General features: G+C 41.1%; 1 protein-coding gene across 5 annotated transcripts in view; it reads right to left on the reverse strand.

Annotated features, from left to right (window-relative positions):
• Positions 1–26,629, reverse strand: part of UBR1 (ubiquitin protein ligase E3 component n-recognin 1) — a 143,504-nt gene that overhangs the window by 107,683 nt on the left and 9,192 nt on the right. For 3 of the 5 annotated variants that reach the window (XR_004966038.1, XM_036299006.1, XM_036299002.1), the window contains exons 3-5: positions 20,839–21,095; positions 16,513–16,591; positions 7,874–7,984 (exon numbers count right to left, since the gene is read on the reverse strand). Coding sequence is in view for 4 of the 5 variants with exons in the window: in XM_036299006.1 (XP_036154899.1) it covers positions 7,874–7,984; positions 16,513–16,591; positions 20,839–21,095 (447 nt within the window). In the remaining variant the exon portion in view is untranslated. Of the gene's footprint in view, positions 1–7,873; positions 7,985–16,512; positions 16,592–20,838; positions 21,096–24,669; positions 24,693–26,629 lie in introns of those variants that run through there. The other 2 variants (XM_036299011.1, XM_036299013.1) reach the window with 2 other exon arrangements.

The following is a 26,629-nucleotide window of genomic DNA, read 5'->3' on the forward strand; positions in this document are numbered from 1 at the left end:
CAAGTCTGAGCATCTGCTCCCTGGTGGTCAGTGCACATTATAGTGACTGGTCAAACGAATGGTCAGACACTTAACATATTGGGCTTTTATTATATAGCCTGTTCAAACTTGGCAAAACTACAGAGACAAATTAATTGCCGAAGGCTGGGAAGTTTGTAAAAATTGAATGACTGGTTTCTTTGGAGATGATGAAAATCCTATCCTATCTAATAAAAGAGAAACATGGTAATTGGCGTACGACCGCTACCCTTCCCATTGGCTAATCAGGGCAATATGCAAATTAAATGCCAGCCAACATGGCGGCTGGCAGCCAAGCAGCTTGAAACTGACATGAGGCTTGCTTGCTTCAGTGACAGAGGACTCCAACGTTCCCCGCCTGCCGCTGCAGGCCTCTAAGCTGCAACTCTAAGCAACTATGTAACAAATATAGAAGCTAAACAAAACCCCAGAAACCTACTTTAGTCCGCCGGGCTTCAGCCAGCAGGATCACAACATTGTAAGCAAAGGCCAGAAACCTACTTTCAGCAGCGGAGGCCTAAGAGCTGGAGCCAAGCCTCAGAGCTAAAGCTGGCCCAGAATAAAAAAGAAAAAAAAAAAGAAAAAAAGGAGCGGTTGGGAGCTTCAGTCACCCCCAGCCTGAAAACAGCCCTCAGCCCCTCACCCAGACTGGCCAGGCACCCCAGTGGGGACCCCCACCCTGAAGGGTGTGTGACCAGATGCAAACAGCCATCATCCCCTCATCCAGGCTGGCCAGGCACCCCAGTGGGGATCCCCACCCTAATCCAGGACACCCTTCATGGCAAACCAGCCGGCACCCACCCGTGCACCAGGCCTCTATTCTATATAGTAAAAGGGTAATATGCCTCCCAGCACCGGGATCAGCGTGACAGGGGGCAGCGCCCAAACCGCCTGATCGCCCTGCGGCTCTGTGTGTGACAGGGGGCGGGGCCACAACCTCCCTATCCACCCTGCTCTGTGTGTGACAGGGGAAGGCGCCCCAACCCCCTGATCAGCCCTGCTCTGTGCCTGATAGGGGAGAGCTCCCCAACCCCCTGATCGCCCTGAAGCTCTGTGTGTGACAGGGTGTGGCGCTCCAACCCCCTGATCGGCCCTGCTCTGTGGGTGATAGAGGGCGGTGCCCCAACCCCCTGATTGGCCCTGCTCTGTGCGTGACAGGGTACAGAGCCCCAACCCCCCTGATGGGCCCTGCTCTGTGAGTGACAGGGGGAAGTGCCCCAACCCCCTGATTGGCCCTGCTCTGTGCGTGACAGGGGGTGGCGCTGCAACCTCCCCATCAACCCTGCCTTGAGTGTGACAGGGGACGGTGCCCCAACCCCCCAATCGGCCCTACCCTGAGCGTGACTGAGGGTGGCATCACAACCTCCCAATCGCCCTGCTCTGTGCATGACAGGGGGCGGCGCCCCAACTCCCCAATGGGCCCTGCTCTGAGCCCGACCAGGGGCTGCACCTAGGGATTGGGCCTGCCCTCTGCCACCCAGGAGCAGGCCTAAGCCAGCAGGTCGTTATTTCCCGAGGAGTCCCAGAGTGCGAGAGGACACAGGCTGGGCTGAGGGACCCCCCTCCCCCCAAGTGCACAAATTTTTGTGGAACGGGCCTCTAGTGTTCTATAATTGATTATGCTGACAGTTACAACTCTATGAATACAGTAAGAAACCATTGAATTATACACTTTAAATGGATGAATTTTCTTATATGGTATGCAAGTTATAACACAATAGCGTTATTTAAACCAGTGGTTCTCAACCTTGGCTGCACATTAGAATCACCTGGGAATCTTTTTAAAATCCTGATTTCTGGGCCTCATCCTCCGGAAATTCTGTTTCTTTGTTACTAATGTTGTGGCCCCACCCCATAATAAAGAAACAGAATTTCCGGAGGATGAGGCCCAGAAATCAGGATTTTAAAAAGATTACCAGGTGATTCTAATGTGCAGCCAAGGTTGAGAACCACTGATTTAAACAAAGGACTCAAAAAGAAAAGAAAAGAAAAAAATCATAGTAGCTCTTTAAGATAAAAAAAAAAAGAAATCCAGTGGAAATCCAGTATAAACTTGTGAGACACCTGGACAGTGTTGGAGAATAATTGAATTAATTCCTTGGTGGTATTGGAAAAAAACACAAAGAACTGCATATTAACAAATAGTAACTCTTCTGTTTCAGAAATATGAGATGTTGTTCCATTTATTTAGATATTTTAAAATTTCTTTCAACAATATTTTATAGTTTTCAGAATATAAATTTCATACTTTTCTTCAATTTATTCCTAAATATTTTATCTCTTTGATACTATAATATATGGAATTTTTTCATTAACTTCATTTTCAGAGTATTCATTACAATGTATAGAAATACACGTAAGTTTTTGTTTTTTAATAAGAAACTTTTTTGCTTCTTTTTCTTTATGTATATTTTTTTTTATTGATTTCAGAGGAAGGAAGAGGGAGAAATAGAAACATCAGTGATGAGAGAGAATCACTGATCAGCTGCCCCCTGCACACCCCTTACTGGGGATCGAGCCCACAACCCAGGCATGTGCCCTTGACCGGAATTGAACCCAAGACCCTTCAGTCCGCAGGCTGACATTCTATCCACTGAGCCAAACTGGCTAGGATGAAATACAAGTAATCCTATACAATAAAAGCCTAATATGCTAAGTGGCCAGTTGTCTGTTCAACCAATCAAAGCGTAATCTATACTAATAAAGAGCTAATATGCTAATGGTTGGGACACCATAGTGGGTAATGACCACACCATTAGCATATTAGCTGGGACGTTGCTCCAGATTTGGGGCGGAAGCAGGTAGGTGCCTGGAGGAGGCGAGACCATCCCATGCCAGGGAGGACAGGGGTGAGAGCCCATAGTGCCCCCCTCACCAGTCCTTTGCCACCCATCGCTCACACTCTGAGTGCCCTGTGGCCCACGTGCCAGGGGAAGGAGCATAGTGCAGCAGGTGGGAAGCTTCCACGCTCTCCTCCGGTGCCATGATGGGGAGGAGCTGCCACGTTGCTCCCGAGATGGGGAGGAACTGGGGAGGCACCTAGAGAAGGTGGGACCAACCCGTGGCGATTTGAGGGACTGAAAGCGGGGCTTAAAGTGGCCAGAGAAGGCCAGAGGATTTTGGGGCTGGGCCAGGCATGCTGGAGCTCTGCGTGGACAGGTTTGGGTGTCAAGGCAAGGCTGCAGGTGGGTGAGCGGTGCCGCGTGATTTCGCGCGCTGGGCTCCTAGTATGCTAATAATATACTAAGGCCACTCAACCGCTCGCTATGACGTGCACTGACCACCAGGGGCAGATGCTCCGACCAGTTAGTTAGCTTGCTGCTGGGGTCCGGCCAATCAGGACTGAGCGAGTTGGACCGGACATGCCCTAGAGCCCTCCTGAGGGCCCTCCCCATCTGGCCAACCTCCCACATCCCGCTCTGGCCCCGATTGTGCACCGGTGGGGTCCCTTGGCCTTGCCTGTGCCCTCTCGCAATCCAGGACCCCTTAAGGGAAGTCGGAGAGCCGGTTTCTACCCGGTCCCGCAGGCCAGGCTGAGGAACCCCACTGGAGCAAGAATTCATGCACCAGGCCTCTAGTTTTTATATAATTATCTTTTTTAAAAAATTTTTATTGATTTTTTACAGAGAAGAAGGGAGAGGGATAGAGATTAGAAACATCGATGAGAGAGAAACATCAATCAGCTGCCTCATGCACACCCCCTACTGGGGATGTGCCCACAACCAAGGTACATGCCCTTGACTGGAATCAAATCTGGGACCCTCAGTCCACAGACCGACGCTTTACCCTCTGAACTAAACCAGTCAGGGCTATATAATTATCTTATATCCTATAATCTTGCTGAACGGATTTATTAGTTCTAATTATTTTTTAATGGATTCCTTAGGATTTCCTATATATTTTATATAAATCATGTCATTTGTAAATGGAGCTAGTTTTACTTCTTCCTTTCCACTATGAATGCCTTTTATTTCTTTTTTCTTGACAAACTGTCCTGGCTAGAACCTCAAGTATAATAGTGAATAGATGTAGCAAGAACAGAATCTTTGTCTTCTTCCTGATGTTAAGGAGACAGTATCCTATATAATAAAAGAGAAACATGTAAACTGACCATCCCTCCGCTACACTCACCAGCCAATCAGGAGCAAGTATGCAAATTAACCCAATAAAGATGGCGGGTTAATTTGTATACACAGGCACTGGGTGGAGAGCAGAGTGGGAGAGCTGGCAGCTTGGGGGGACGTGGTTCCCTCGGTTGCTCCCCCAAGCTGCTGGGCGGAGAGCCGAGTGGGAGAGCCGGCTGAGAGTGGAGCGGCTTGGGGAACTTGGCTCCCCAAGCCGCCAGACAGAGAGCAGAGAGGGAGAGCTGGCAGCTTGGAGGACTTGGCAGAGTGAGAGGCCGTGGGACGGAGACAGAGCAGGAAGAGAAAACCAAGAGCATGGGGAGCACCAGGAATTCTGGGAATAGTAGTTCTGTTGGCAGCCCCAGGACCTAAAGCCGAAGCCCAGAGCACAGGGAGCACCAGGAATGCTGGGAATCGGAGTTCTGGTGGCAGATGGATCTCCTAGGCACTACAGCAAAGTGAGCCTGGAGCAAGTTACTGTTGTGGTGGAGGATGGAGGGAAAGCAAAGGTGAGAGACATAAGTAAAATCAGAGTGTCCAGGAAAAATTAAAGGGAAGGTATCCTAAAACTTCCAGGAAATCTCCACCAATGAAGCAAAGAAAAAAAAAGATGCCTCAATTACTCTGTGAGCAACAAACCAAACTGGGTTGGGGGGGTCTCAGACAATTCGCTCATATGATTGCAAAGACAGACAGAAACTCCCAGATTGGAGAGGGCTCCCCTGAGAGCACCTAGATTGGAGAGGGTGCAGGTCGGGCTGAGGGACCCACCCCCAGTGCACGAATTTTCGTGCACCGGGCCCCTAGTCCAGTATAATTACAGCTTTGAGTTTTTCCTAGATGCCCTCTATCAGGTTGAGGAAGTTCTCTTCTATTAATTTTAAGTCTTTTTTTATCATGAAAGTGTGTTGGAATTAGTGAAATGCTCTTGCTGCATCTTTTGTGATGATCACATGGTTTAATTTTTTATTCTATAGTGGGGCTTTGACTTACGAGTTTAATTCGTTCCGTGACGGAGCTCGTAACTCAAATTACTCGTATATCAAATCATAAAGTGAACGCGAGTGAGACACGTGATGCTGGGCTGATGTTGTGGCATTCACTGTGACGTTCGCTGTGCCAACTAGCGGTGGGGTATCTGAAGCTGGCTCGTAACCCGAATTTTAGCTCACAACTCAAAGCAAAAAATCGGCCGAGAGACGGCTCGTATCTCGAAAAACTCGTTAGTTGGGACACTCGTAAGTCAAGGCCCCACTGTATTTATATGGTATATTGCATTGACTGAATTTCAGGTGTTAAGCTATGGCCTGCATTTTACATCAGATGATGCTCATTATGCCACATCAACCCACTATTAGCAGCGATTCATGACTGGCTTCAGGAATGACAGCATGATACCTCCATTGTAAAGTTTCATTTTTTTCTCTTATGACTATCAAGTAATCTATGAGATGACAATTTAGAACCATGTGAATATTGTTCCTTATCAAGTCAAGTCTCAACGGTTTTCACATCCAGTAATGATCCTTATTTATCATATACTAGTGGCCTGGTGCAGAACACCTCTCCAATCCGAGACTCTTTGGGGGATGTCCGACTGCTAGTTTAGGCCTGATCTTGGGCATCGGGTCTAAACCGACAATTGGACATCCCTCTCATAATCCGGGACCGCTGGCTCCTAACTGCTCACCTGCCTGCCTGCCTGATCGCCCCTAACTGCGCCCCCTGCCAGCCTGACCACCCCTAACTGCCCCCTCGTGCCAGCCTGGTTGCCCCCAACTGGCCCCCCTGCTGGCCTGGTCACCCCACTGGCCTTCCCTGCAGGCCTGGTACCCCCCAACTGCCCTCCTCTGCTGGCCTGATTGCCCCTCTCTGCTCCCCTCCGCCAGCCTGGTTGCCTACAACTGCCCCCCTGCTGGCCTAGTTGCCCCTCACTGCCCCTCATGCTGGCTTGGTAGCCCCTCACTCTCACTGCCCCCCTGCCGGCCTGGTTGCCCCACGTAGCCTGCTGTTTGGTCATTATTGTGATGGTGTCCTGACCAATTTGCATATTACCCTTTTATTAGTATAGATTTCCTTAGGGCTTGCAAAATGTTGATTTTTGTTATTCTAGTATCCTTTTTCTATTAGCTGGTATTCGTCTAAAAAAAAAGCTTTGCCCTAGCCAGTTTGGCTCAGTGAACAGAGCATTGACCTGTAGACTAAAGGGTCCTGGGTTTGATTCTGGTCAAGGGCACATGCCCCGTTGCAGGTTCAATCCCCAGAAGGGGGTGTGCAGGAGGCGTGCAGGAGCAGATGATCAATAATTCTCTCTCATCATTGATGTTTCTCTGTCTCTCTCCCTTCCTCTCTGAAATCAATAAAAATATATTTATAAAAGAAGAGCTTTGCCTCATCAACTGAAAATACTCGTTTACCATGAAACACAATTCCTACCAACTTTTAAAGAATTGATACAATAATCACTATGATGACAACAAACTTCATCTTTCTATTTTTGCTTTCTCATATATGTTTCATGGGTTTTTTTTATCTTTAATATGAGTTAATGAATTATTGCGGTTATTTGTTATTATTTTTTGATGCTACAATTGTCCAACTCCGGTCAATGGAAGTCCTTTTAAGTTGTGTTCTTCCTTTGACATAAACCCATCCTTATAAGCTTATGTATTCCCTAAGGCCTGGAATCTAGTATTTTCACAGCAATCCCTGATCACATTTAATGGAAAATGGTACTTAAAGAGATCAAAAGCTGGGCCCTAGGGGTGTTCACTGCTTTAGCATTATCTGGAACAGTTTAAAGAGTACAAAAACTCCTTATTCTTAAAGTTTTGAAAGGAATTCCTCTGTGAAACTATTTGAACACTAGGAGCCTGTTGCATGAAGATTCGCGCACCTGGCTGCCAACACTGGTTTTTCTCCGGCACCTGGGACCCAGGCCCTTGGTCTGGCCACAGTGGAGAAGCCAAGCCTCTTCAGTCTTCAGTCCAGCCGGAGCCTTCAGTCTTCACTCCACACCTGCATATGCAAATTAACTGCCATCTTTGTTGGGCTAATTTGCATAGTCACTCTGATCGCCTGGTGGACATAGCGGAGTGACACCAATTTGCACGTTTCTCTTTAATTAGTGTAGATGGCATTTTTTAAAAAGTATTGTCTCGTGACAATTTTCTGAATTTCTTCAAAGCTTACAAATATTTCAGGTGTTCTGTTTATTAATAAATTGGCACTTTATATTGTTTGATAAAGTAATCCATTTTCAAATGTATTTATAGTCATATAAAGAGTTTTTTTATAATGCTTACAATTCCTTCTGTGATTGTATCATTATTTCCTCATTCTTCTTTCTTATATACAACTGAGTTGGCTCACTTCTTTTTTTTCTTGATTAGGATGTATAGTGAATAATCAATTTGTTGACTCTTTTTAAGGAAAGTAATTATTAAATTTATGTGTCAGTTCTTCAGTTTCCTAATTTATTACATTTGGCTTCTAACAATAATTACTTACATTTGTTCTTTTAGGCTTAAATATGTATTGTTCACTCTTATCAAATTGACTGCTTAACAAAAAGTATTCTGAGTTATCTTTTCATTATGAATTCACTATTAGGATTCTCAATGGAATTCAGTTTAACCCATACACAAAACATTTATTTCTATCCAGTTTCAGCAAGCTTAAAGTAGTTAGCATTTTTTATTTAAAAAAACAAAAACAACTAATATTCTTACCTCTTTTGTAGTAGCTGCTGCTCCAGGTTCATGACTTATACAAAAAGGGCCAGTTTTCCATGCCTCGGTGTCTCCACAGTCACAAAATCCTCCTCCACTAGAAGTATGCATCTAAGAAATGAAAAATGAGTTTGTCTTGATTTCAAAACGTATTACAAAGCAAGGAAGAATGACACAGATAACTCAAATAATAAATGTTCCCTAATACTTCTACCTTAATTGTGTTTAATGTAATGGAAACTAGATATGTAAAAAACCTGAATACTAACCACAACAAAAATTTACCTTCAAATTTGAAAAATTTTTGAAATATGCTCTAATTTTTAATAATAGTTTTTGCCAAAACCGGTTTGGCTCAGTGGATAGAGCGTCGGCCTGCGGACTGAAAGGTCCCAGGTTCGATTCCGGTCAAGGGCATGTACCTGGGTTGCGGGCATGTCCCCAGTAGGAGATGTGCAGGAGGCAGCTGATCGATGTTTCTCTCACATCAATGTTTCTAACTCTCTATCTCTCTCCTTTCCTCTCTGTAAAAAATCAATAAAATATATTTAAAAAAAATAATAATAATAGTTTTTAAATTTTTCTACTAATGGAGAACAGATTGTGTAGTGTGCAAAAAAAATCTACACAATTCCCAGAATGCTTTAAGTAATGTGATTTTCTAATTAAACAGACACTTTAAAATAATTACAATGATACTTATATATTGTACTTAAGAAATGTAAAAAGTATTTTCATCTATTTGGTGTCCTATAGCAACTAAAATGATTTACATTTTTCCTTTGAAAGTTCTTGAAAAAAAATTAAATAAAATATATTAAGCCAGATAGAGAATGACAATGGCCTGATTTTGAATTCCCTGACTGGGAATCGAACCATGACCTCCTGGTTCATGGGTTGATGCTCAACAACTGAGCCACACTGGCTGGGTACCTAATGTTGTTCTTGAGTTATTTGTGCCAACTTACATTCCCATTAAAAGGATATATTTCGGAGTTGATCACACTGGGTGAGTTTTTCTGTTACTCATGGGCTCTTTTACTGTGTCAGGGCACACGCCCAGGTTAAGGGCTCAATCCCCAATAGGGGCATGCAGGAGGCAGCTGATCAATGATTCTCTCTCACCATTGATGTTTGTATCCCTCCCTCCATCTCCTTTCCTCTCTCGGAAATCAATAAAAATATATTAAAAACAAAACAATATTAGGCAAAAATTATCAAAATTTTAAATGTATATACTGTTCAATCCAGAAAATCTACTTCTAAGAATCTAGCCTTAGGCATTCTTGAATATATACACTGAACTATATGAAAATAAAGACATATGTACACTTCAATATTTGTTGATCAGTGAAAAACTGAAAACAATATAATTGTTTATACAAAGTGGATGAGTTAAATATATGATGATATATTCCCACAAAGGAATACATGCACAATTAAATAAGGCAAGAGTAGGGATGAAAGACACAAATATAAATACATCGTTGTCATTTAGTAATTATAGAGACATACACAGGAATGGAACAGAGAAAAAGAACATTATTATATGTATCAACATAGAATTACACCCATGATATACTGTTAATTTAAAAACAAGTAGCAAAATAGAACATACAGTAGGATCCCATTTATATATACACACACACAATACCTCTCTAAATATATAAACATATGTATGTCTGTGTGCATGTTTGTAAATACATGTTTATAGATAAAAAAGATCTGTAAGGATGTACAGTAAAGTGTGTTTAGTTTAACAAAGAAAGTACAAGGGGGCAGAAAGACAAATATAATTTTTATTTATAATCTTCTGTATTATTTGAAATTTTAAAAGGTAAGTTTTATTATATTGCCTAGGTAAATAAACATTTTTTAACACTGTGTGTTTCAAAGATAATCCTCCTATATAATAAAAGCCTAATATGCCAAGTGTCCGGTCGTCTGGTCATCAGTTCAACTAATCAAAGCATAATATGCTAATGATATGCTAAGGCAGCTCAACTGTTCACTATAACAGGCACTGACCACCAGAGGGCAGACAGTCGGCCAGTAGCTATGATGTGCACTGACCACCAGGGGGCAGACGCTCTGACCAGTAGGTTAGCTTGCTGCTAGGGTCCGGCCTATCAGAACTGAGCGAGACAGGCTGGACACTCCCTGGAGCCCTCCTGCGATCCCTCCCTGGTTGGCCAACCTCCTGCGTCCCTCCCTGGCCCCAATCGTGCACCGGTGGGGTCCCTTGGCCTGGCCTGTGCCCTCTCGCAATCCTGGACCCCTCGGAGGATGTTGGAGAGCCAGTTTCCGCCCAATCCCACAGGCCAGGCCCAGGGACCCTACTGGTGCATGAATTTGTGCACTGGGCCTCTAGTATCCTATATAATAAAAGTCTAATATGCAAATTGACCAAAAGGCAGAAGGACAGATCACTATGACATGCACTGACCACCAGGGGGCAGACACTCAACTCAGGAGCTGCCCCTTGGTGGTCAGTGCACTTCCACAGGGGGAGCGCCACTCACCCAGAAGCTGGGCTCATGGCTGGTGAGTGCAGCAGCAGTGGCGAGAGCCTCTCCTGCCTCTGCGGCAGTGCTAAGGATGTCAGATTGATGGCTTAGGTTCGCTCTCTGGGGCAGGCCTAAGCCGTCAGTAGGACATCTCCTGAGGACTCCCGAACTGTGAGAGGGAGCAGGCCAGACTGAGGTACCCCCTTCCCCGAGTGCACGAATTTTGTGCACCGGGCCTCTAGTCTATATAATAAAAACCTAAGCGACTGTTATGGTGGAATAACCAGAATGACCGGTTGCTATGATGTGCACTGACCATCCGGGGGCAGACACTCAATGCAGGAGCTGCCTCCTGGTGCTCAGTGCACTCCCACAAGGGGAGTGCCACTCAGCCAGAAGCCGAGCTCATGGCTGGCTAGCATAGCGGTGGAGGCAGAAGCCTCTCCCGCCTCTGTGGCAGCGCTAAGGAGCAGTGATCTGAGTGGTAAAGAGCAGTGAGCAGGCAGGCAGTAAGGAGTGAGGGATCCCAGACTGCAAGAGGGATGTCCACCTGCCAGCTTAGGTCTGATCCTCTGAGGCAATGGTTCTCAACCTGTGGGTCGCGACCCCTTTGGGGGTCAAATGACACTTTCATAGGGGTCGCCTACATACATCCTGCATACCAGATATTTACATTACAATTCATAACAGTAGCAAAATTACAGTTATGAAGTAGCAACGAAAACAATTTTATGGTTGGGGTCATCACAACCTGAGGAACTGTATTAAAGGGTAGCGGCATTAGGAAGGTGCAGGCCGGGCTGAGTGACCACCACCCCAGTGCACAAATTTCGTACACCGGGCTTCTAGTATGTATATAAATTCTCATTATGTAAGATTACAACAGGCTGATGTTAAAATAGACCGAGATAGTTATTTTTATAATTAAATCTTAGATATCACCAGCTGTGCCTATGATTTAGTGCTTTTGATCCTAACACTTTATTTCCACACATACTTGTTGAAAGCCTCTATGTCCCAAGTACCATGACAGACATAGGAGGTATAAAGTATATGAGATCTGGACCTTGTCCTGGAGAGCTTATAGTCAGGTAGGGATGAAAGACACAAATATAAATACATCACTGTCATTTAGTAAATATAGAGACATACACAGAAGCGGAACAAAGAAAAAAGAACATTGTTAGTGAGCTTTGTTTTCTTCTCCAAGTTTATTCTAATTGACTCTAGAATGTGTTCCAAAAAGGAGTGCCAAGATTACAAGCCGGCTTGGTTTTCAGTATTAACTTCCAAGATGCAAGAAGACCCTAGTTAGGTGAACTCAACTACTATTTTGGTTCTACTTGATCAAAGTCATATTATTCTGATCTTGGCTACTTAAAATTTATTCTACTCTTCAAATCAAAGACCTTGGTCCTGTCAGCAAGAACAACTGCAAAATAAACTGCCAAATGCCTTGTTCCTATTATCCAGGATGATAGCAAAGTAAAGTAGCAATGCAAAGGTATTCCATATTCACCATTCCAAAATAAGGTAAGAGAAACAACATTAAGAACAATAAAATAATTTCATTTCAATAGTGATGGTAAAAGTATTTTAAAAGTCGGGTTCAGTTATAAAGTTTCTATTAAGAGGTTTCTGCAGGTCCTGCAGGTTTCTGGATTGCTGACTGTACTACATTTGGTATAGTTCTTTCCTATAGCAATTTGGAAAAATGTATTAAGAACCTTTAAAAGTTCTTTAAAAAAATAGAACTAAAATTATTTTTTAGAGCAGTTGGTTTAAAGAAAAATTGAGCAGAAAATATCAAGTTTATATATAGCCCTTCTTCCCCTAATCCTAGAGTGTTTCCTGTATTATTAAGAACTTGCATTAGTGTGGTATATTTGTTACAATTGAGGAGAGTAACCAATGATCAAATATGTAAATTCCACCAGTGATTAGCTTTGTAATCTTGGGAAAACATTTTAACCACACTATATTATAGGCTTCTCAATCTGTTTTTCCTTGTGCACAATATTTATAACCTATATCTATAGCCCAGTACTTCCTGAGCTTAAAGCAATAATATTGAGGCCAGTCTAAAAACATAAACATCACTTTCAACTCTATGGAAGACACAATCTACATAAAACTTTAGGCATGTTACATGTCCAAAAAGAAACATCAGTCCTGGCCGATTAGGCTCAGTGGATAGAGTGTCAGCCTGCGGACCAAAGGGTCCTGGGTTTGATTCCAGTCAAAGGCACCTCAGTAGTAGGCTCCTCCCCTGCCTGGACCCTGGTCAGGACAAGTGCAGGAGGCAACCAATTGATGTGTTTCTCTCACATCAATATTTCTCTCTGTCTTTCCCTCTCTCCAAAAAGCAATGGAAAAATATCCTTGGGTGAGGGTTTTTTAAAAATACACAGAAAGCAGCATCAAGTTATTATGTTTGTCTAAGCCAGGGGTGGGCAAACTTTTTGACTTGAGGGCCACAATGGGTTCTTAAACTGGACCGGAGGGCCGGAACAAAAGCATGGATGGAGTGTTTGTGTGAACTAATATAAATTCAAAGTAAACATCATTACATAAAAGGTTACAGTCTTTTTTTTTTTTTAGTTTTATTCATTTCAAACGGGCCGGATTAGGCCCGAGGGCCGTAGTTTGCCCACGGCTGGTCTAAGCCCAGAGTAAAGAACCAATACTGCCCTAACCGGTTTGGCTTGGTGGATAGAACGTCAGCCTGCAGACTCAAGGGTCCCGGGTTCGATTCTGGTCAAAGGCATGTACCTTGGTTGAGGGCACATCCCCAGTAGGGAGTGTGCAGGAGGCAATTGATTGATGTTTCTCTCTCATAGATGTTTCTAATTCTCTACCCCTCTCCCCTCCTCTCTGTAAAAACTCAATAAAATATATTTTTAAAAAAAAGAACCAATACTATTACTTGAGAAGTATATTTCAGCTCAAAATTACAAGGTTGTCTAAAAATGTAACAGGAAAAGAAAAAGCCCTCAACCTCATTAGTAATTAGGAAAATTAAATTAAGATCACAATGTGACACTATTATATAACCATCAGATTGGCTAAAATTAAAAAGACACCAAATCTTGCAAAAATGTGGAGCAATGGCAACTCTTATATACTGCTGCCATAAGTTGGTATAACCACTTTGGAAAACAGTCTGATGTTATCTATTATGAATGAAGATTCATATACTCTAAAACTGGGGTGGGCAACCCCTGGCATGCGTGCCAAACATGGCACGCCAGTAACTTTTGCTGGCATGCAAAACCCTCTCTTATAATCTTCCATTTATAATTTTTGTGAACATTTGAATGACTTAAATGTTAAATTACAAGGAACTTGCCGGAGTCCATTCATTGTCTTTACTAGCTGAGTTTAGACAGAGACCCCCCAAAAAAGGCTAGTAACCTTTGACGTTCTAGTAAAGGTCAGAACTGTGAACTACCCAGTTAATTTGGGTGATAACAGTTGAAGCATCTCCACCTTAGTTCACTTAATTCCTTAGGTACTTATGTAGATCTTTGTTGATTATTGTTGATCAGATACTCCTGGAGATCTGTTGATGAGCTAATCAGATATTCTGCCTATTCCTGAAAATTGTCTGCTGATGTGTGTCATTAAAACCTCCTTACCCTAAGGGCTACTCCAGATGAATAAAAGCTTGGTGAGACCTGAGCACGGGGAGGAAGTCTTTCCGGACTTGCCCGCCTGGTCCCCCGGTATTGCAAAATTATCTCGTGTCTCTTTCTTTCATTTGTTGTGCGGCTCTTCTTTCAGATACCGAACCCTACTCCATGCGGGTCGTGGAAGGAATCACTCAGCAGAACTGGCAAGACACTTGATGTTATGTTTGGTTACATAAAGGCTTTTGAAAAGAAACTGGAAGTCTTTAAGAGGGATGTGAATGGTGAGAGATTTAGATATTTCCCAAACCTCAAGAGGCACATCAAAGACCTCCCAAAAGATGACAAAACAGACTGTCAAAGCCTTCAAAAGCTGTTCTTAAACATCATCGAGTCAACTATTGAGCAGTTCTTCTCAAGATTTGCGAAATTCAGAGAACTGGAAGAGACAGCAAAATTCATGAGGTTTCCAGACAGCATGAAACTGGAGGAACTAAACTTACAAATGTTTTCATGGATAGACATGGCTGACTTGGAAATGCAGTTGGTTGAATTTCAGAGTAGCTCAATTTGGAAGCAGGAATTTATTGACCTTAGAGTTGACTAGGAAAACATTGAAAAAAAGCGATTAGAGACAGAAGTACCAGAGAGAAGTGTCGAAAACGAACTATTGAGGACTTGGAATGCCATTCTGTAGAGGGCCGCCAGGGAAGCACCTAGGCATTTTCTTATAATTATTGTCAGCTGAACTCAGAGCTTAGGCAGAGCCACACCCTGGGAACATGCTTCCCCAATAAGGCTGGACATGTTAATCAGGCAGGGGCGGAACTAGATAGGTAAATCTAGGGCTTTAAAATAAACCTGCTGTGTGGCTCAGCCGCTTTTTGCCGCCTCTCCATCAGAGAGGATGGCGCCCACCTGGCCCCAGCTTAAAATCTATTTTCGCGTCTTGGTCTTTCTTTAATTTCTTAATCCCCAGCTCCTCCACTCAGCAAATGGACTGTTTCCTTTTCCATGCGGGACATGGAAAAGAGAGAAACAGCCCCCCACACCATTCCAGAAAATTTTTTGTTTAAAAAACTTTGCAACAGCGTTACTCTCCATGTTTTCATCCACATACGCTTGCGAATCTTTGTTCTCAGTGATGAATTTTGTTAAGTCTCATAATAGGAGTAGTAGCCTGACGGATGAAAGTAGTAGCTCATGCATATCTCTGAAGGTCATGAAATATAAGCCTGATGTACAATCTCTGTCATTAGTGATGCAGCAGCAAAAGTCCCACTGATAATATCAAACCGAGTCATAAAGTTTTCTGTAGGACTATCAGTGTACATGTATACATTAAAAAATAAATGTATTTTTCATCATCATATACTGTGTTTTTGTCGCTTGAATGAATTTTATTTCTTCTTCAAGGTTCTTCACATACACCTTAAGAGATATCAAGTAGGCATAACATGTTCTCAAAAAATTAGAGTTGGCACACAGAAGAATTTTGAGTCAGAGATTTTGCTGGTTTTGGCACGCACTCACAAAAAGGGTGCCCACCCCTGCTCTAGAACTCAGCAATTCTATTCCAGATAAATAGCCCAGAAAAACTACTGTACATATATACCAAAATGCACAAATAAGAATGTTCATAGCAGAATTGTTCATAATAACCACAAATTAGAAGCAATCTGCATTATCCATATATAGCACAATAAATAAAGACAAAATGGATTACTGAGCATATAAGGCCAATGGACAAATTACAGCTACACACACAATGCTGAATGAAAGAAGTAACTCAAAAGGAAAAAGATACAGTATGACTCCACCTATATAAAGTTCAAAAACCAATAAAACTTGCCCTAACTGGTTTGGCTCAGTGGATAGAGCATCAGCCTGGAGACTAAAGGGTCCTGAGTTAGAATTTGGTCAAGGACACATGCTGGTCAAGGTTCAATCCCCAGTGGGGTTGTGCAGGAGGCAGTCAATCAATGATTCTCTCTCATCACTGATGTCTCTATCTCTCTCCCTCTCCCTTCCTCTCTGAAATCAATAATATATATATATATATATATATTTTTTTTTTAAAAACACACAAAAAAACCCAGATAAAACTATTCAATATGATTTGAGTGATAAGCTAAAACGGAAATAAAGGACAAATTATTGTGAGGGGTGAGAGAAAGATTATGATCCAGGAAGAACAAATGGGAGGAGGCCTCTGAGAGCAGGCAATGTTTTATTTCTTGACCTCAGTAGTGGTTACACGAGTGTTCACTTTATAGTTGTCCTTTAAGCTGTTCATATACCTTACACAACCTTTTGTATAAATGTGACATACTTATAAAAAATTGTATGGGACTACCTCTTCCTCATATAATATATTTAATCAGAGCTAAAGTTACACACATCAGAACTGTAATAGCAGGAATTCAAGTACTGGTCAGGAATATGAACTAGGTGGCCAACAGATTCCTGCTAATCTAGATATTTTATGGCTCTATTTTCATACCTTGTAACGATGGTTTTTATGAACACTGTTCTGGAAGCAGTCCATACAGAGTACACATGTTGGATCAATTGCACAATCCCTGAAAAAGATTAAAAATCAGAATCCAAAATTTAGATTACTCCCACTGATGCTTGCGGACTATAATGTAATGTGAATGAGTTTCCTATATGATCCAAACTAATTATAAAAATGCTTCAAAAACTAAATTTCAAATAATTTTAGCTTCATTTTAGCCATAGTTGAATGTTTAAGTTTGTATATTTCATTTTGTTTCCTAAATCATTCTCATTACTTTGAGTTTGCACATGGTTTCAAACTGTTAAGATACACTTCAAAATTAGTTTTATGAAGAAGTGATTAACTGCCAGAAAACAATTCCAGCATGTCGTAATTTCAAGAGTTTCATCAAAAGGTTGATGAGACTTGGGGACTCAACAGGGCTGAGTCACACATGTAGTCACCTGTTCGGAATGGCTAAAGGCATTTCCCCAAACCTGAATAGGAAACTGATTGTGGCTGCCAGACAGTTAGAAGGCATCTTAATCTACATGTTATTGCCTCCTACTGGCCAAACACCTGAAAAGCCTTAGGCTATTCCCCTGACAATGCTTCTGTACCCTTTGAAACCTTACCCTTTGAAGTGTATTATCTCCACCTTGCCTTAGGACAAATTGTGTTAATAAAAGCAAGGGTCCTAGACAAGGCGGCAGTCTTCAGTTCCTTTAGCTGAAGGTCCTCTGACCCCCAATGTCTTTCAAAATTATATCTCGTCTCCGGACTCTTTATTAGTCTCTGGATTTCTATGTCATCTATGCATAGCCTTTTCCAGATTCCTGAACCCTTCTTGATGCTGGGACAAGAACCCCAGCAATTAACTTTTAAAAAAGTATTTGCAATCATCTTACCCATTACATTTACAAACACTTTACAAACAATGATTGTTCAATGGTAAATAAAGCTTGGATAAAGACAAAAGCCATTAGAATGTAAGCATCATAAGGGCAGGAATTTCTATTTATTTAAAAAATTTTTAATTTATTGATTGATTTTAGAGATAGAGGAAGGGGGAGAGAGAAAAACATTGATTTGTTCCACTTATTTTTGTATGCATTGGTTGATTTTTGTATGTGCCCTGACATGGGACGGAACCCGCAACCTTCGTTATCAGGACAATGCTCTAATCAACTTAACTACCTGGCCAGCATTCTATTTATTTTAAACGAGAGGCCCAGTGCATGAATTCATGCACACATGGGGTCTCTCGGCCTGGCCAGCGACTGGGGGCCGGCGATCGGGGTCCATTGGGGCAGTCTCGCAGATCAGGCTGATCAGGGACTGCCGGGCCGGCCGGGGAGGGACAATGGAGAGCTCCAGGGCATGTCTAGCCCTCTCACCCAGTCCAGATCAGATGGACCCCAGCAGCAAGCTAACCTACCAGTCTTCCCCCTGGTGGTCAGTGAGCGTCACAGCGACGGATTGAGAGGTCAACCGAATGGTGGACCGAGAGGCTGGACACTTAGCATATTACGCTTTTATTATACAGGAGGATACTGATATGTCCCAAACACCATAAAACAGTGCCTACTACATGTTAGATATTGAACTAATATTTATTGAATGAGTGAAATTCAATCTCTCTTCATCTCTTCCCTAACAACAGCTTTTAAAATGTACTATTTTATTTAATATTTTCAGGAAAACACTAAGGACAATATACAGTAAGTCCTCACTTAAGGTCACCTATAGGTTCTTTGACTTTAAGTGAAACAACATATAACAAAACTAATTTCAGCCCTGGCTGAGTGGTTCAGTTGGTTGCAACATCATCTGGTATGCTAAAAGGTTGCAGGGGTTCGATTTTCCCAGTCAGGACACATACCTAGGTTGAGGGTTCAATCCCTAGTCAAAGCACGTATGGGAGGCAACCAATTGATATTTTTCTCTAACATCGATGTCTCTCTCTCTCTCTCTCTCTCTCAAAATCAATTTTAAAATACATATCCTCGGGTGAGGATTAAAAAAAAAACACACACACCAAAAATATAATTTTTACAATAGGTTAATTGATATAAACAAGAGTTAAGTTCCTATGGCATCTTATCACTATAATGAACAACACTGAACAAAATGTTGGGGACCTGCTATAAATTGGTGCAAAATGCAAAATTAATTTTCTAAAAATAATTTTTTTTTATTGATTTCAGAGAAGAAGAGAGAGGGAGAGATAGACTGAAACATCAGTGATGAAAGAGAATCATTGGTCGGCTGCCTCCTGCATGCCTCCCACTGGGGATCGAGCCCTCAACACAGGCATGTGTCCTTGACCAGAATTAAACCTGGGACCTTCAGTCCGCAGGCTGATGTTCTATCCACTGAGCCAAACTGGCTAGGGCTACAAAAGTAATTTTTAAAATATTTAGAAGAGTTGAAGATATGGAATTGGAAATTTTAAAAATGAATCTTAAAAGAATAACAGGAAATAAAAATTGCCTAACAATGTTCTCTAAAATGTATTTGATCTACTGACCTATTTAGAGCAGGATTTCTAAACCTCAACAGTACTAAAGTTTTGAACCAGATAGTTGTCAGACATAAAGATGTCCTGTGCATTGCAGGATGTTTAAGCAGCAACCCTGTCTCTACCCACTAGTACCATTTCCCCAGTTGTGACAATTTGAAATGCCTCCATGTGCCCTAGCCAGTATGGTTCATCCCGGTTAGGGCACATGCCCAAGTTGCAAGCTAGATCCCCAACAGGGCCTGCAGGAGGCAGCCAATCGATTTTTCTCTTTCACTGATGTTTCCCTCACCCTTCCTCTCTCTCTCTCTAAAAACATCAATAAAAGCATATATATTTTTTAAATGTCTCCATGACACTTTTGGAGAAATAGGGTCTACAAATGTCTACTATGCTTTAGTTGAAACTGATTGGGGCTTCAGCTAAAAATATGTAAGATAAATGAAGTATATCAGGCTATACAGCAAAACAGTGTACAAAACACATAAGCTGACTTTTTCCTGATGAAAGAATTGGATAAAAGATAGTAAGTTCTAAACAACTATTAACTAAATATAAACCAGTCAAACCTAGAATTACAGTAAAGCAAAAAACAATTTCTGTATTTATAAAGTCTAAAAAGTCCCACTTCTAACCCAACCTACACTACCTCTATTAAAGGAGAAAAAAGAAAAACAACTAAAAGTGCTGCTAAGATCTAAAAGTTGGAAGTTTCAGGCAGGATTAGGGAGTGAAAAAGTTTTCCATGTTTAAGGCAACTGCTCTCACAAACGGTAAAAGCCTAAATCTGTTTCTAGTTTCCATACCACTGGCCTCCTTTACCCAGTGAAATTCTTTCTACCCTTACAGGTCTGCAATCCTTTGGCACCAAATCTCACTTGGTAACAAAAACTGACTTGAAATAACATGAAACTACAGACTCTATGTATACCACTTGCTGTGAATATTTACAGATTTCTTACAAAAATGCTGTGTTTGATGATAAGATCCTGCCTTGACTCTGCTAGGGAAGTATAAAAATTCTGAAATACACCTGGCCTCAAGAGTTTCAAATTAAGAGTATGTGGACTACATAATGAGGCAAAAATCTATCACTTCTGCACACTTTTGGAGAACATGAAGAAAAAATGAGAAAACTGCTTAATTATGTCATATTAAAAAAACAAGCTGCCGGCTGACGTGGCTCAGTGGTTGAGTGTTGACATATGAACTAGGACAGTGATGGCGAACCTGTGACACACGTGTCAGAGGTGACACGCGAACTCATTTTTTTGGTTGATTTTTCTTTGTTAAATGGCATTCAAATATATAAAATAAATATCAAAAATATAAGTCTTTGTTTTACTATTGTTGCAAATATCAAAAAATTTCTATATGTGACACGGCACCAGAGTTAAGTTAGGGTTTTTCAAAATGCTGACACGCCGAGCTCAAAAGGTTCGCCATCACTGAACTAGGAGGTTCAGGGTTCGATTCCTGTGAAGGGCACTTGCCCGGGTTGTGGGCTTGATCCCCAGTCGGGGGAGTGCAGGAGGCAGCCAATCAATGATTCCCTCTCATCATTGATGTTTCTATCTCTCCCCCTCTCCCTTCTTCTCTGAAATTAAAACAAATTTTAAAAACAAACAAAAAAAAAGCTACTAGTATACTAGCAAAAACAGATGTATAAGTGCATAATAAAAGGAAGTTAGTTAAGTAGGATTATACAAGTAATAAACCAAGAAAGGTACATCATGAAATAGGTGTACCTGAATTACAAAATATCAATATTGTAATTACAACCAATCCTGTAAATTTCTAATTCTTACCTACAAGAATATGTTGTTTCTCCACTTTTGAAAACCTTCCCACAGAGTTGAAATACTCCACTATGTTTTAATTTCTCTAAAGAAATATCTGGATCTTCTCCAAATAAATACCATTCCAGTGGAGTGAATATTGACGTCTGTATACTCTCCTCCTGCTTTTCCAAGTCTGGGTCCATTTCAGCAAAATAAATTTCGGGCACCAATTGTGCCAAATGGTGCAAGAAAGTAGTATGAAAATCAGCTTGCTGATCCCACCACTGAAAGAAAAGAAAATGAGTAGATTTTGTTGTAAGTTCCTTCTTAAAATTCTAGGGGCACCAGTAATAGCACAGTTCTGTAATTTCAGAGAAAGTGACCTACAATATATTCTTATTTTATCCTTTGCCAATACAAAAGGAAAGTGGGTGATTAAAAAAAAGTCTTGGAAACAAGTGATTGCCCACATATACCATAGATACCTGGAAAAAAGAAAAGCAGCTGGAGTGGGTGAGAATTATCCTTCCCTTCTGAAATGGCTAATTTTGGGTGTGTAAAGGTAACTCTATTATCAGTTAGAGGCTGTACAGACAAAGCATTCCCCTACAGTATTAGTTTTTTTTTTTCAAGAACCATGCAATTAATGAGAGATCAAAATGAATGAGTGCCAAAGAGTTTTTAGAACACAATAAAAGCACTAACCATCAAAGAAAAAAAAAAAATGGGCCTCATCAAAAGTAAAACCTGCTCTTCAAAAGAAGCTGTTACAGATGGCTTCTATGCCATGCTTATTTTTAAAAAATATATATTTGTATTGATTTCAGAGAGGAAAGGAGAGGAAGAGAGAAACATCAATGGTGAGAGAGAATCACTGATTGGCTGCCTCCTGCACGCCCCACTGGGGATGGAGCCTGTAACCTGGGCAAGTGCCCTGACCCGAGAATTGAACCGTGACCTCCTGGTTTACTGGTGTAGGTCAACACTCAACCACTGAGCAACACCTGCTGGGCTATGCCATGCTTATTTACATCTGAAAGCATGCTCAACATCATTAGTCATTACAAAAATGCAAATTAAAATGACAATGAGATTACCCTACAAAACCCATTAAAATGTAGGTAAAAAAATAAAATAAAGCCCTGGCCAGGGTGGCTCAGTTGGTTGGAGCAGGTTTGATCCCTGGTCAAGGCACATAACTAGGTTGTGGGTTCGATCCCCAGTTGGGGCACATGCAGAAGACAACCAATTGATGTTTCATGTTTCTCTCTCTCTCACTCCCTCCCCTCTTTCTAAAATCAATAAGCATGTCCTGGGGTGAGGATTAAAAGAGTAAACAATGCTACCCTAGCTGGTGTGGCTCAGTGGATGGCCTGTGGACTAAAGGGTCGCAGGTTCGACTCCAGACAAGGGCATTGCCCAGGTCACAGGCTCCATCCCCAGTGGGGAGTGTGCAGGTGGCAGCTGATAATGATTCTCTCTCATTGTTGATGTTTCTATCTTTCCCTCTTCCTTCCTCTCTGAAAGCAATAAAAATATATAAAAAAAGAGTAAACAATGTCATGTTGCTTGACTTAGACAAACAAGTGTCAATACTTCTGCAATTAAGAAAAAAACTCTTAAAAATCTGTAAAATATATTTAAAATGACACCAAATAGTTTCAAATTATCTCCCTAATGATATTTATTAACTAGAAAGGGAAAAGATAGTAAGTATAAAGTAGAGACCCTTCAGATACCAAGTTAACCAAGTGATTAAGATAAATATCACTAATAAAAAATATTAATATCAAGAATCCCTTAATATGATGCCCTGAGAAAAATATGGTACCATTTTTGTGTTATTCTTGCCCAAAATGTATAACCTCATTCCAATCATGAAAAAACATCAAATTGAGGATCATTGTACAAAACTGATCAATAATCTTCAAAAGTATCAAGGTCGCCGAAGCCAGTTTGGCTCAGTGGATAGAGCGTCGGCCTGCGGACTGAGAGGTCCCGGGTTCGATTCCGGTCAGGGGCATGTGCCTGAGTTGCGGGCACATCCCTTTGGGGGATGTGCAGGAGGCAGCTGATCGATGTTTCTCTCTCATCGATATTTCTAACTCTCTCTGTCTCTCTCCCTTCCTCTCTGTGAAAAATCAATAAAATATATATTTCAAAAAAAAAACACAAAAAAAAACAAAAAAAAGTATCAAGGTCATCCAGCCAGTGTGGCTCAGTGGTTGAGCATTGACCTATGAACCAGGAGGTCACGGTTTGATTCCCAGTCAGGGCACATGACTGGGGTTTCCCGGGTTTCAGGCTTGGTTTCCGTAGGGGGCATGCAGGAGGCAGCCAATCAAATGATTCTCTCCCATCATAGATGTTTCTTTCTCTCTCTCCCTTCCTCTCTGAAATCAATAAAATATATATATATGTATATATAGATAGATAGATAGATAGATATTAAAAGTATCACAGTCATGAAAAACAAGGGAAGACCAAGATACTGTTACAAATTGAAAGAGACTATGAAGAAACTGAGACACAGACTGGAAGAGATAAAGGAGAAATACTAAATGTAATGTGGGATCCTAAAAAAAACCCTGGAACAGAATAAGAACATTAGTGGGAAAACTGGTAAAATTCAAATAAGGTTTGTAGTTTAGTTATTATCAATATTAATTTCTTTACCCTAATAATTATACTAAGGTTATGTAGGATGTCAACATTAGTGGATATAGGCCTGAGAGATATAAAATAACTGTCTGTGCTATTTTTTCAAGTTTTCTGTAAGTCTAAAATGAGTCCAAAATAAAAAGTTACAAAAGAAACTGATAGTGCAGATGTTTATTTACTAATATAGAGAGGCATTAATAATATACTAGAGGCCCAGTGCACAGGTAGGGTCCTTAGGCCTGGCTGGCGATCAGGGCCAATCAGGGCTTTCCTTCCCCAGCTGCCGGCCAGGGAGTGCCTTCATTCCATACCGCCCCCTGGTGGTGAGTGCACGTCATAGAGGGTGGTTGAATTCCTGGTCGGTGGAACTCTTGAGGGGACAATTTGCATATTAGCCTTTTATTATATAGTTCAGTAAAGTAGGTTACAAAGCAATATGTATGAAATCTCATTTGGATTAAATATTAATTGTATTTACATGGGGGGAAATCAGAGGGAATATATACCAAAATGTTAACAGTTGTGGGTAGTGAGATTTTAGCATATTTTCATGGACTCTGTTTGTATGTTTGCTTACCTATGAATAATATCTTTACAGTGCTTCCATATTAGGGGGATAATTTTTTATTATAAAAATTAAGACATTTTACTAAAACCTTTTTTAAAAAACTGTGCCTTCCAGCCTTGGCTGGCATGCCTAAGTGGTTGAAGCGTCAGCCCACGCACAGAAGAGTCGCGGGTTCAATTTCCGGTCCCAGGCATCGTGAGTTCAGCATTGGGAGGCAACCAAACGATGTGTCTCTCTCATGTCAATGTTTCTCTCTCTCTCCTCCCCAACCACTTCCACCCTCTCTAAAAAATTGATGGAGAAATATCTTCAGGTGAGGATTAACAACAACAAAAAAACACCAAACAACAATAACAAAAAAACCTGTGCCTTCCAGCCCTGGCTGGGTGGCTCAGTTGGTTGGAGCATCATCCCATACACCAAAAAGTTTGCTTTTGTTCTGTTTGATTGCTCTTAGTAATTTTCCCAATTTAAGAATAAAATTAATAATTCTTTATTGAATTCCCAGATTTTTTTTTTCCAGCATCTGGAATTAAGGGAAGGTTTTCCTAATTGTTCTCTGAAAACAAGTTCTCACATATTTAAATTCCCAAACATTCCAAATATTTCCCTCATCCCCAGGGACTTACTTGGATGCTTGTTTAGGAACATCATTCTGAAAAAGAAACTTTAAATATAGCATATAACTCTTTTTCTAATTCTTCTGTTTTGAAGTGGTAACAACATCTGGAGGCTCTAGAAGTGGTCATGTGGCAAGTACTGGGTTAGTAATTGAAGCATCTCTAGCACCAAGAAATCTTTTGGTTATACAACGTTTTCTTGTGATACCATTTGACAGGTTCATAAACATAAGAAAACAACAACCCCTAGTTCAACTGCTTACACCATAGGGAAACCCTACCCTATCTGATAATTGGGTCTCTAAGCCTGTCAAAACATTTCCTTTAAGCCAACTTCCATTCTTACAGCTCACAATTAACCCAAAATCTACCTTCCTGTAACTTTTAGCCTACACTGCCTGAAATGATCCAATACAATTTACTCTGCTATTTTACCCAATACAAAACATTTCCTCTCAGTCAACTTCCATTCTTACAGCTCACAATTAACCCAAAATCTACTTTCCTGTAACTTTTAGCCTACACTGCCTGAAATGATCCAATACAATTTACTCTATTTTATCCAACAGCCTTTCAAATAAATTAAGGTAACTATTATATTTCTCCTTAGTCTCTTCATTTTGAAACTGAACTAGAACATAGAAACTAAAGAAATGTGTCCATTCCTAATGACATAGTATCCAGACCGTTCTCCATTTATGGAACATGTACAATATGCCTCCACACAGGGGAGCAGAACTATTTATTACCTTTCTTATCCAGAGCACTAAATTGCTTTAAAAGATCGTGTTCTTTTTTTGCCAGTCATATCACATTATGACTTAGTGAGCTTGCAGACAATTAAAACCCTAGATCAGAGGTCCTCAAACTTTTTAAACAGGGGGCCAGTTCACTGTCCCTCAGACATTCCACACATGCGCACTGCGGGCCCGGGATGAGTCGGCTGCTAAGCAGGACAGGCAGCGGCGGCAAAAACACCCGGCGGGCCGGATAAATGTTTTCGGCGGGCCGCATGTGGCCCGCGGGCCGCAGTTTGAGGACCCCTGCCCTAGATCAATCACATATAATTGTGATGAAAGATAGAGTTTACTGTTATTTACTTGAGTGTAGTTCATCTTCTAATAGTTTACTTAATGCCATTCTTCAGAACAAAGTCTATTTGACTTGTTTGGAAGAGTGGAGCTATAACTACTTAAGGTGTCTTTATGGACTACCTTTTAAAATGCCTTTGAACTTTTGGTATTTATGAGTAATGACATTAGCCACAGAAGGACAAATCTATTAATTTATCCACTGGTGGTGGTGATTGTTTTTTTAATACAGTACACACATATTCTGCCTTAGGAAGAGAATATGAGATATGTACCCCAGAGTTTAGGAAAGCAGATTTCATTCATCAAAAGACTTCAAGGAAAGCCTAGAAAATTGGAGCATGAACTTATGGTTGGAGGAGAAAAAGGAAGAGAATGGTTTAAGAGGGACAGTATGTTCTCAAAGCCATATCCTGACTGCATGTTTATGTATTTCAACAGGGAAGAAAAAAGAGGGGCCTTGTTATCACATGACTCTATATTTGTCCCAGCCTATTTTATCAATGCCATGAAGACATAGTAAACTTCCTTATCATATTTGCCAACACAAGGCTTGCAGGGATAAAAAATTCTCCTTAGGCTGACATTGCATTGAAACTAATAAGGTGAAGCTTAATTGTGATTAAAGTAAACTCCATCTGGACAAGGCCTATGTCATTCCCATATAGCAAGTAAGCACTTTGGTAAGTACTAGTATAACTCTTCCGGAGTTTTTCAGTAACTTTATTTAGTAGAGCATGTTTCGATAACCACTTAGCTTATTAGAAGGGTATAACTTAACATTAAAAAAAAAAGGTTGTACCAAATGCTTTAAAAAAAAAAAAAACCAAACTCATTATATAACTACTAGAGGCCGGGTGCACAAAAATCTGTGCACT

The sequence above is a fragment of the Myotis myotis genome, unplaced genomic scaffold (genome assembly GCF_014108235.1).
Source record: "Myotis myotis isolate mMyoMyo1 unplaced genomic scaffold, mMyoMyo1.p scaffold_m19_p_1, whole genome shotgun sequence".
In the NCBI taxonomy this organism is placed as follows: domain Eukaryota; kingdom Metazoa; phylum Chordata; class Mammalia; order Chiroptera; family Vespertilionidae; genus Myotis; species Myotis myotis.